Here is a 12,500-nt window from a genome sequence, read left to right as displayed (position 1 = left end):
TTTTATCATCTCAAGCTTTGCTGCCCCCACGGTTGAGTGAAGTACTCTGTCTGAGCTAAGGCCTACTGCTTATCCATTAAAAAAAAAAACACCATATGACAACCAAATATTTCCCCCAAAAATCGAAGTAAAGCTATCTGAGATCGATTTGTTTATTTATAATTTTTATTTCATCGGTCTGATCGCGTGTTTATAGCGTTCTTCCTGCGGCCAAAGAATATTGGGACAATAAACCTCTCAAGTTTATGATAATCCATCAAAATAACCGACAAAAACTGTAAAATATACGCATCCTGTAAATGGCTAGCATTCATTTCGTGGCTGTGAAGTCGCTTTAATCCATGAAATAATACACGTAATTTGGCTGAAATATTACTGAATGTCACCTTCAATCGAAGAAAAACAATTAGCAACTTCATGAAAACAAGATGAAATCCTGGCAGTGATTTGGAGCTCTATTTAAAAGTCTAAATATTCTCAAACGAATTTGTAAAGCCATCTTTTATTAACCAACTTTAATTTGTCTTAACTAAGTATTACAAAATCTTGCATTCTTGGTGTTAACTGTGGCCCATAATTAGCAACACCAGTTAACTTGCCCACTTGTCTATCAGAACTTGGACAACACTGTCTATGAAAGGACTTCAAAAATCTTCACATTTATAGGCCGAAAATCAGATCACTTCAGTTATTGCAAGTTAATTTGTTTTTAAGCTTTTTTACTTTGCTGAATTCTTCACACAGAGACGTTTTCAGAGTCGGAACAACATGATTTGATATTCGGCCTGAGGGTATTGACTGTAAAGAGAGCCGTAGAAATAAATTTCACGATCAATGTCTTGACGTAGTCCACAAGCCGTCAACGGCATTCGGTACTCAATTCGGTGTTTGGAAAAAAAAAACTGTTTCACTAAGAATAAGTGGGCGATGTGATAATTTTGTTTCTCTAGCTCTTTCTAAGAATTTGACCTTTGCAGTGACTCGTATAATCACAAGAGTCGGAGTGAACGGAGCTTGCATTTTGCTGAAAATAGAAAAACTAGGTAAGACTATTTTATTGGTTATTTCAGCTTCCAAAATGACCCACTACCTACTTTGTTTCGAAACTTCAAGTTCTTCTTTGTCACGATGATTCAATGCCGTTTAATTGATGCCTTGGCCACTAGTTTAAATTTGCTTTCAGCAGGCGAAGGTTACTACAGGTCAATGATGGTATTTGGTATTTATTCGGCCTGAGGATAAAGACAGTATTAAAGGAGATCATTAGAACTGAAGATCACGACAAACAAAGATATCGCAAGTGATGATCCACAAAGCGTCTAAGGCATATGCCTTTCACTCAAATAGTCGATAAACCAGAATGAAAAATTGATGCTTTTTTTTAATCTAGCGTTTGCTCAGAATTTCATCCTTTGGTGATCTGTTAAGACAAATTATATCAATAGAAAATACGAGTCGGGCCGAAGGGGGCGGGGGTGCATTTTGTTAAAACATACAATACATTAAAAAAACTATTTTATTAGTTATTTTAACTTTCAAAATAACCCACTACTGATTTTGTTCCAAAACTCTTTTTTAACACTGATTAGATCTTTCATGACTGACGCCTTGGCAACTAGTTTTGTTTTTAGCTCCCAGTGAGGTCAGTGCGGGTCATTGGACATCTTTTATGAAGTGATTGAGTGCCAAGCCATGCCTTATTTAGAAAGATTAATTAAATCCTTTGCTGTCAATCTTGGCCTTATAACGACGCCACTTCTACACCACACCCAGATCAGAAGCAAACTCGAAACGATCAAACACGATCGAAATGGATTTAAGAGAGGCGTTAACTCCCAAAACTTTTAACAGCCTTAGTTTTGTAGCAGTCTTACTTTGGATTTTTGTTGGTTTGGCAGCGACTGGGATATTTTCAGAGTTGGAAATCAGTGAACCCAGGTTCGACTTTGACTGCGTTGTGAAAACCGGCAGCGACAAGGGTTTCATCCGAAGAAAGTGCTTCGACCAGTACCAAAAGAAAATCAACAAACTCGGCATTCCTCCCTACGCCTTCATCATTTTTAATTTCTCCGCGATTTCCATTGTTTCCCTCGTATACTCGCAGTACGTCAAGTCAACAGTTAATAGACTCGAGGGCGGTCACGAAGATGCCGAAGGAGAGCGGAGGAATCCAAGCCGAAGGCGTCGGCTTTTCGTCTCGTATTTATCTCAACTTGCCGCAAAATTTGCTCTGGGAATCATTTTCATTGTCTTCCTGGAAACCGACCTATTTTATCCCGGGCACTTTCCCACAGATTTTACCTGTCGTGTTGAAAAAGGTAATGATTCGGGGGATCTATCTACGAACCAGACACAATCAACACTTTACAAATGTTTCAGTCAGAGAGCAGCGAATAAGACCTTCTGGATCAATGCTGTGACAGTCGTTAACGGCATTTTCGCATTTTTTGCTTTAGTGGAGATTGTCTGGATCTTATCACGAGCTAAGAAAGGAAGAACTTTTATGGACAATCGACAGTTTTATGCTGATCATTTGAGATCGAACTCGGATCAACAACAGGAAACACCTCAAGACGAAATACCGTTACCTGAGGTAGAAAGTGGTTGTCAACCTGCAGTGCAGGAAGCCGTCACTGTCCAAAAGGCTCCTTCATCACTGAATACGGGTGAAGCGGAAGAACTCGCTCGAGAGCAACTTGTACTGACAGAAGCCATTAAAAAAATGAAGGATGATTGCTTAAATTCCACGGAGCAACTCCATGACTTGAAGCAACCTTTTCGACGGAGGCCAGGCGAAGGCCCAAAACCCAATGATCTAAAAACTGATCAAATTTATGTCAATGTGGCAATCCATGAAGGCAGAGCTTTTCATGTCTTTGCGCAAAACAGAAGCGAGCAGCTCAAACAATACCCGCCCAATTCTAAGGACTGTCTGTACGCCACGCCAGACGATCTCATTGACAAACAACACAAGAATGTCCTTGTTGTTGGACGTCCTGGCATAGGAAAGACATTGCTAAGCACTAAAATCCTTCGAATGTGGGCATCTGGTGAAGCCTTTAATGGAGATCAAGATGACAAAAAACACATTGTTGTTGTGTTCCTCCTGAAATTCAGGCGCTTTACAAGCAATCTATTGCTTAATCTCCGTGAACTGTTGGCTAAAGGAGAAACAGTTGAGCAGTTGTATGATTCTATGTGGAATTTTGTTATTACATACCCAAGCCGAGTTCTTTTTATTTTTGACGGAGTCGATGAATTTTCTGCGAAAGAGGATATCGCTGGGAAAGACCACACATGTTACAAGAATGGCTTGGAGGAGAAGATGCCTATTTCCGCTTTGTTTAACAAACTAGCGGGAGGACAACTTCTTCGTGGTCTAAACATAGTCACAACAACAAGACAAACGGCAGTGACCTGTGTTGAAGATGTGAACTTTGATAGAACAGTCGAAATCCTGGGATTTACGTCCGAAAAGGTTGAAGACTATGTCGAGAAGTTTACACAAGGAGTTCGCGACGCAAAGGACAAAATTTGGGGACACATTAAGTCGAACATGAACCTGTTTTCATTGTGCTACATCCCAGTGAACTGTTTTCTCATTTGTTCTTGTCTTTGGGAAATTATCAGTCTCACTGATACAAGACAAACCGGGCTCCCTACAAGAATGACTGATATTTACGCGATAGTTGTAAAGATTCTCTTCTTTCAGCACAGTCGGCGAAGCAGCGCTCAAGGTAATCTCAAAGATTACATGTACTTGCCGTTTAACAAGCTCCCAAATGATCACAAAGAAATTTTCAAGGGACTGGGAGAAATTGCTTTTGAGGGAGTAAAACAAGGAAGATTGCTGTTTGAGTCAAGCGAAGTCAGTGGTTTGGAAGATTGTGGACTTCTTCACAGATTGCCAGACGCCAAATCCCGTTTTAATGAGCCGCCGAAAGCCCAATATTGCTTTACACATTTGACACTGCAAGAATTCTTCGCTGCAAAAAGTGTTGTGGAGTCCTTGAATAAAAGGGAACTCGAAAACTTTGTGTCAGAACACATTAACGATTGTGCATGGCAAATGGTGCTGCAGTTTGTGGCTGGATTACTCGAGCCTGATCCAGAAACAGAGAGCTCAAACAGCGACATTTTTATCAACCTGCTTCCTATATCGACTGAGGAGAAATCCGAAAGGCAACTGATGGATGATCACTTGTTACCAATCACAAAAACACTGACCTGTTGGCCAGCGCTAAAAGACAAACAGCTAGCACTGAACTTATGTAAGTGTTTGTACGAGATTCATGATGAAAAACAGCAGGCAGTGTTACAAAACAAAATTAAGCAAATTGGCTTTAACGCCGTAGATTTTTTTGGCTGTTCACTCGGGCCTGTTGACTTTGCTGCTGTCTCGCATTTCATAGAAAATGCTTCGGGAGTTTTGAGTATGGATTTGACGATGAATAATCTTGGTTCATTGGGTGCAAAAGAAGTGCAAAAGTTTCTTGTCAATACTGGATGCAAACTAAACAGCTTAAACCTCTTGGAAAACCAGTTAACTGATGAAGGAGCCGAGCATTTATCAGCAGCACTAAAGCACAGTAATTGCAAACTAAACAGGTTAAACCTCAGGGATAACGAGTTAACTGATAAAGCAGCCGAGCATTTATCAGCAGCTCTAAAGCACAGTAATTGCAAACTAAACAGCTTAGACCTCATGCATAACGAGTTAACTGATGAAGGAGCCGAGCATTTATCAGCAGCTCTAAAGCACAGTAATTGCAAACTAAACAGCTTAAACCTCATGCGTAACAATATAACTGATGAAGCCCCCTTAATTATTAATTGCAAAGTTTTATTCTGAATAAACTTAAACCCTAAAAACACGCAGTCGTTTCATTTCGATGTTTTTTAGCTTACGAAATTGAAAGTTTGAAGTTAGGACGGTTACTAAATCAGTACGAGAAAAACTGAAGGTTTAAATATTTCAACCCTTTGAATATAAAGGGACCATGGATTCGTGAAAGCCTTTTTAAATAACAAAATTATTATAGGTTCAAACATAACAGATGAATGAACAATACAAGAGCAACAAAGTCAAACAAATTTGACAGTAAATTTAGTTTATTACCCTGTGACATACAAGCGATTTCATTTAAAATTCAGCTTACCAAAAATAGCTTCGCAAAGAAAAAATGTCCAACTATTTCGTAAACCAAACAACTTTTTTGAAGTGTCCATGGTCTCTGTGTAAAGCATTTCAAAGCTCAGCTCCTTGCACTTCTTCCCAATGAACCTTTGATTATTCAATGCTTAAGTGACTTAAATTTGTACCGATACTTTCTTTAGTTCCATTCTTTTAGTTGTACTTCTCTTAAGTCCATTGTAAACTGATAGCACAGGATCGTGTTTCAAAGGCGCCAATCGAGTATATTTTTCTTGTAAATATTGGCTTTGGTGGAAAACAAAAAAATGCTAAGTTGATATTCAACTACTTTGCTGATGTCATCTACGGATCCAAATGAACCAATCAAAAAGAAGTTTTGTTGTTCAATTAACCAATCACAAAAAAGATAAAGAAAATGTCTTGTTTTCTAAGAGGTCCAATTCTTGAATGAAATGAACCAATCAGGAAAGTGGAGGTGAAATTTGGATCCTAACTTTCACAACTTTCACATTTTTTTAGTTAATGAAAAATTTTAAATACTAGTAACCACACTACAACGTAGTGTTATAGGTAGTAAAAAAAGTAGATCCAAAAAAAAAAAGACCCTTCGGGGTAGAGCACAAAATATTTCCACAGTTTGTAAATAATATTTCAACTTTGGTTTTTTAATTGCATTGTAAAACTCTATTATCAATATGTAACGGAAGATTTCTCATAATGCATGCTTGAAATTGTTTGTAAGTAATAGTTTGTAACATTTGTAAAAGTAGTTCTGGTTTAATTAAACTTTTGAGATGAAGTTTTGTGTGTTTGCATGAATTGACTTTGTCCTGTCACGCTATGCTCCCCATTCTTGGTGATCACTGCCCTGTGTTTTGAGTCCTACTCCCCTGAAAATTGTTCATTTAAAAATTCTAAAAACCGGAAAGAAACTCCACCTTTAGTAATTTATTGCTTTTGCTATTTTCACCCGATGATTAACTTGAATACAGCCCAATAACGCGAAGGAGAACACCAGCTCTGGTTTACACCGGTTCACTTCCTCCCTCAACAATACTTCTTATCATGCAAGCGAGGCTGTGTTGTAACACTATTACGCCACCCACGTTAGGCAAAGTTGTGACTTTACAGCGGAAAACGCAGGAATCTCGTGGGTTTTTTTTAATCTTCGGTTTTGTTTTCGGCCGGATTCTGCAATCTACTCCGGATTTTTATGACCTTATGTTCTTCACGCAAAAATCATTCGCGAACACAAATCCCTTCCCCACCCTTACACGAGTCAGAAGAAGCCACTGACCCACCATTGCAGTTGAGTTGCAGAAGAATCAACAAGCGAATTCTTGAGAAAGGTTATCGCGGCTTAAATGGAATGAGAACTTTCCACAAAAGAGCAAAAACGTTCCTTTTTCGTGTTTCTTTTCGATACTTTGGAGTCCTCTTTATGTTACGCTCTGGCTACGTTTATTTGCCCTTAATTGTGCAAATTGAACAGTCCTGTGTTCTTTAAAGGAATGGACTCCGAAAGCCATCTTATAGAGCTCCAAGAAGACAACAAGATCCCCAAGAAGTAAAGCAAATTTGGCAAAGTAGTTGTTGGAATCACAGGAGGCACAGCACTTGGAATTGTTCTTGTCAATGTACCGTTTGTCACGCAAGCTCTGAGAAAAATTTTCCTTTCTTATGTGCCAGCGACAGAGAGACAAGTTGCTAATATTACAAAACCGGCAAAAACCTCTAAAAGGCAACGATCGACGATGGTGGTTTGGGCAGTGGCCATGGGAGAGTGGCAAGTTTTAGTTTAAAACTCGTTTATCATTCCATACGTTGAAGGGGTAATAATAGGCCCTTTGCGTGATCGTGTCACGTGAGAACGGTGACCCTTGTGTGAAGCCTGTCCACACTTATCCTGATATTTTTGAATCTGCAACTTTTATTTTCCGGATTAAAAAATATTCCCATCCACACGTAGTGAATTCAAATCAAATTTTCCTGTCCACGCCTATCTGGACTCAGGACTCCTCAAGGCGACAGTAATCTTGAGAAAGGAACTGGGCTCGATCTTGTTACATCATCCGAATTAAAAAATTCTGGATAAATTTAGCGTCCACACAGTTGGATTCACAGCGGATTAAAAAATTTCCATTCTGGAGAGTGTATTCAAAAACTTCCAGATTTGCCAGCAAATTCACCAGATATGTGTGAATAGAAGGTGTATCCGCAAAGAAAAAAATGCAGATTCAAAAATGTCTGGATATTTGTGGATGGGGCCTGAATCCTAAAAAAAAGTTGTTGTGGTACAAAAAAGATGCCAGACGCCAGAAATAGAAGAAACGTGATGAAATTAGTGAGAATGTCAATTTTGAGGCCAAGTGCTGACATTTAGGCGAGAGATTTTACATTGATTTTAATGCTTAAAAACTTAAGCTTAAGGGAGATTTATATGGAAAACAGCTGCTGGATGGCAAACTTTGCCTCCAGCACTCAATTCTTTTACAATTTTCAAAGTTTAAACCGCTCTAAAATCACGCACTTTGACGTCAATGGCCTGAATCATGCTCTTTCCATTTTTGGCATGTGTTTTGTACCACGACCATTTTTTTTATAACTGACAAGGTCATGTGACACAGTCATGCGAAGAGCCTACTCACCAATGAATAAAAGTATAATGATGATGATGAAATGGGCCTTTTTACTTGAATTTCTCATGATTCGGTTACGAAATGACTGCAAAACTATCAATGATCATTTTATCATTAGTAATTAGTATGTACTTTGATGTAGTTTTGTTCAGATATGTGCTACAGTAAGTTCTGCACATAAGAACATGGCATTGTTCTATTGCCAAAATCGTGGTTGTGTCTGTTTGCACATCCTGTTACTGCGTTAAGTGTTTTTGTTTTGAAGCTGGTACAACTTTAATGCCTCTTGCTCAGATTGAGTAGGTAAGACTATTCTTAGCTCTTGGACTGCCTGTCAATCAACTTTGATTTTGGCTCTCTGGCAGGTATTTGCCGCTGCTAGACATGGTTACCAACGTCATGGGTATAAACTAAATCATTGGCTGGTTTGGTATTCAAAACTGCGGGCAAGACTACAAGGACTCCATAAGAAGGACAATGATTTTCCAGAGATGACTTGTGGAAGGTGAGAAATGCTCTTAACTCCAGGCATTAAAGTGGTCTTCATCTAGAAACTGGCTGGCGGAAGTTCCTATATTTAACCATCACTCAGCAATGTAGATGTTAAAATAATGAAGCATTTATGCAACACATTTTAATGTCACATTTCATGTGCCAAATCTGCTGAGCGGGAGTTCGTGTTTCCTGACTGCACAAAAACTGAGCGTAAAGAATATCTCAGACATAATCTGTTGCCTTTGCTTTCACAAATACAAATGGTCTGATTTTGTAAGATTTTTTATTAGGCCAGTAAACTAAGGTCCTGCATCATAACCTTAAATTTTGTAAATAACCCTATGAGACAATAATAGTTATTCATAATAGCGGGCGAAGCAGGTCTCTCAGTGCCAATGATTTTTTGCATTCCAGCAGTGCCAAAGTCAGGGCGAAAACAAAGTTTGCAGGACAACAGATGAGCATAAAAAAAACTTAAGAGCGTGCCTATAGCCGAATGTTAATTGCGGCTTTGTTACATGTATTTTCAAGCATCTTAACTTTCTAAAAATTGTCAGGATAATTGTGATGTTTCTTGCTTCAAAATTATTGATAATGCTTCTTCTTTTTATCAACTCAAAATCTTCCATATTGAGCGCTTGAAACCCGAACTCAACAAACAAGTTGATCATGTCAGTTTAGCATTACACTTTTAAACTTTTACCGTTATGTCAGTTGTATCATCTGTAATATTGTTGCTTCATTTGAATTTTATCTACATGTACTTCAACTTGTAACGAACATTTAATCTACAAAGAATCATTGTATTGATAGTTATATATTAATTACATGTATATACGAATTATCTTGTAAAAATTTCAATGTTCAGCCTCCTCAAAATTTTTTTGGAGAGCAGGTTGTAAGGAAAGTGGAGACGGTTTTGGTGCCAAAGGCACCCAAGCGAGGGGCCACTGAAAAATGCAGACTGCAGACTGTGCAGACCGTCTGTAAAATGAAAATTCGATTAGCCTGAATTAGGCCTAAATAACATTCAGGGTAGCCTGTTTAGGGTTAGCTGTCAATAATAGTGAGGGTAACGCCATATTTTCCCCCTGGTCTGCACGGTCTGCACAGTCCACAGTCTGCGTTTTGGGGTGACCACCAAGCGAGTGCCCAAAATGTGCAAGCTAGGCATGTTCCCGTAGGAAATTTTTGAAATTTAGACACTCACAGATGCAATTTAGTGAAATCTGGGGGATCTAAAGTGACAAAATTTGACACATGGAATTGACACTTGCATGGTGTCTGATAAGAAATACTGGAATGTTAGTTAAATAAACATTTCACTTGCACCATGCAAAAAAAATATTGCGGAAGCGAATTTGAATGTTAAACAAGCATTTTTAAATTCAAGCCTCTATATCTTCTCCAGTGACTTTACTTTACAGCTAAAATTGTGTTGTCTGTTTTTTTTTCTGTCTCACCTGTCGTAATCAAAATAAGACATTTCTGACTGGAAGGAGACGGTCAAACTTTCTGAGGAGGTGGCTCATTGAGCCGTTGACCGGCCGGTTTTGAGAAGGCTGAATGTTACAATCACTATGGCTGAAGATGATGTTTGAAACATCGAAACATCGAAACATGTTCCTTAAACTCAAAAGTGTGGTTGTATTTTTAAAAATATTAGTGACACTTGTGCTATCCAGACCATTTGGAATAAAGAAAAAGTAGTAATGAAAATAATACACGTAGTGTCATCTTCGCAGTGAAAAGAGGATTGGCTTTGTGTGTTCTGTAACTTGTTCTGTTATTAAGTTCTTTTGGACGAGACCAGTATCCACAAGACTGAAATAATCTTTGGAGCTTCTGAGACTTGAATGGAATAATGGAGATTTTTCTGAAAGTTGCTGTATGAAAAATGCACAATAACTGAACAATTCATCAAACGTTTGAAATAGTTTTCACTTTTCAATCACCGTTTATTTTATAAAGAAGGGAAAGTTCATAACTAGGAATTTTTGATACATCAAGGAAAATATCCATGGGAATTCAGAATCTCAAGGACAAAGTTCAAAACTGGCACGCATGCAGTTCAAATTTCTAACGATTCAGGTCACGCGTGACACGTCAGCTTAACTTTTACATCTTTATTTCATCTTTATTTGTCCAAGCAATTGCACATTTAAATTACAAAGGGAGGATGGTTTTCGTTTGTTTTGATGAGGCTTGGTATGTTAAGGGGTAGTGTGATTCTCTTTCAATAATTTATTCTTGAGCCAACAAGTCAGTGGTATTTCTTTGGTACATCCCAAGAGGATATGATTCTCAATGATCCTGTTCTTTTACTTACAGGTTAAACTCTCCAACTTGGACATTGTTGTGATATTTGGAGTTGCTGAGATAGTAAGAAACTTTTAAGATATTACTTTAGACATCATGTTTACGAGAGGTGTTTGCCGGCCTTACCTCGCCCAGTATGGAGAGAAGTCCACAGTAACCAGAAGAATACAATTTTGATTCATTTGTTTTAGCATTTTTACAGTCCTGATCAGCTGTTTACGTGAAGATTGAAATCTCAGCTAAAAAATATCTTTCCAGCCAATCTTCTGAGATATGAAAGGTACTATTTAAAAAAGCTCATCTAAAAATGGCCTGGTGTCCTTTAAATACTGGTGACATAGTTCTAGCATGGGAGTTGTATGCTCCGGATTGTGGGCTCTTGTTGTGGGTAATGTTGTCAAAACTTGGCTGACTAGCAGCAAAGCTGTGAGTGCATGCTTCATAAGAATAACAACTAGATAGGGGTTCTGATGCTACAGATTGGGACGTACATACTTGACTGGTCAAGTAATATCCCAGAGAGGCTCTTCAGAAAGAGGCTTTTCAGATTTTGCCACAGTGACTGTAAATGCCTAGTTTTTACAGATCTCCTACTCATTTGGTATTGGCTAAATATTAATTGAAGTATGCATCAGTTCAATTAACATTTTATTACAATGTCAACGGCAACTGAAAACTAAAACAGAAGTACTGCGCAGAAAAGTGTGTGTGTCCTGTTATGCCTTGTAACTTCAATCATAATCATGATAACTATTTACTCCTTAACCATTGCACAACAAATATGTTCATTAAGCTGGAGTTTCCTTGGAAGCCGGTCATTGACGGTATATTGCAGTCTGTTTGTCAGATTTTCACTCAAACTTTTGTATTAAAAAGACAAGAGTGACAGCTTCTTACCTTGATTAGCCCCAAAGCATATGCTTGAAAAGTTATTGAAAACCCTGCATTAAGAAAAGGGTTTAAAAGCCAATGGTAGAAGCTGAGTGCATGGCATCTAATTTTCAGGGCTTTATGATTTGCATTTTAGAGTATGAAGGTGTTGGATGTCAAAATTGGGTGTGCATCTGGGTCAATCCTAGGCATAAGTGAGTAACAAAGAACTTACCAGATCCTATACACATTCGACAAACTACTCAAGGATAAAAAAAGTCCAACTGGTGAGTGTAACTTACAATATTTTGGCTTGTAAAATTAGTATATTAAGTTGTCAAGTTGCCACAAGCGTGTATTTTGATGAGAAGGATTTTGCAAGAACTGAAGTTATGCATGTAGAGGTAGAGTATTACCATTTTTTCAGTTGTCCAGGTAATGGGATTTTGCAAGTCATTGTGACAAATTTTTTTTTTCAAAGTTGTCATCTCCAATCAGTTTAGTCTAGTTCATGGAATGTTTCTTAAAAAAAAAACAGACATTGGTCACTTTTTAAAACTATTTCAACTTCTCTTTTTTCCTTATATGAATTGTAAAAAAGTTTGAACATGTGTATTTCAGCAAGTGGGAAGATGGAAGAGTCTTTGCTGTTTGTTAGTGAGTTTTAAAGTGCCTCTGATGTAAAAAATATCTTTTGCTTATTTTGAAGACCTTTGAAAATGATGAAGAATGGTGTTTTCTATTTTGGAATTCCTTCTTTCGTTCCAGAGATATTAGAGTTGTTGTTAAAAATTGGTGATGTCACAAACATTGCAAAATGACTGCAATGAATCACAAAATTGAGAATATCTCTGAAAATATTGGAGTAATCAGATATTCAAACTTGGCACCAGTAATGTACATTTAATAAGGCACAAAGTGACACCCATTAAGATGTTGCTTTGGATGTCCCTTTCTGCAATGAAGCAAATATCTTGGATTTTGAACAGATAAGTACAGGCAGATGGTCAGACTTGAAATGC

At 37.9% G+C, this 12,500-nt stretch overlaps 1 protein-coding gene and 1 pseudogene across 1 annotated transcript; both read left to right on the top strand.

Moving 5' to 3' along the window:
* The first annotated feature begins 1,605 nt into the window (after positions 1 to 1,605).
* On the top strand, positions 1,606 to 5,954 carry LOC137968148 (nucleotide-binding oligomerization domain-containing protein 1-like). The gene has a single exon (XM_068814775.1). The coding sequence runs from the start codon at positions 1,811 to 1,813 to the stop codon at positions 4,850 to 4,852; it is 3,042 nt and encodes a 1,013-aa protein (XP_068670876.1). The 5' UTR covers positions 1,606 to 1,810; the 3' UTR covers positions 4,853 to 5,954.
* Positions 5,955 to 6,098: 144 nt separating this feature from the next.
* Positions 6,099 to 12,500, top strand: part of LOC137968149 (ATP synthase subunit C lysine N-methyltransferase-like) — a 14,573-nt pseudogene continuing 8,171 nt past the window's right edge.

The sequence above is a fragment of the Montipora foliosa genome, chromosome 8 (assembly GCF_036669935.1).
Source record: "Montipora foliosa isolate CH-2021 chromosome 8, ASM3666993v2, whole genome shotgun sequence".
NCBI classification, from domain to species: domain Eukaryota; kingdom Metazoa; phylum Cnidaria; class Anthozoa; order Scleractinia; family Acroporidae; genus Montipora; species Montipora foliosa.
This window is presented reverse-complemented; position numbering and strand designations above follow the sequence as displayed.

Coding starts and splice junctions, on each gene's coding strand:
- LOC137968148 (XM_068814775.1), top strand. CDS start 1,811: ATGGATTTAAGAGAGGCGTTAACTCCCAAAACTTTTAACAGCCTTAGT.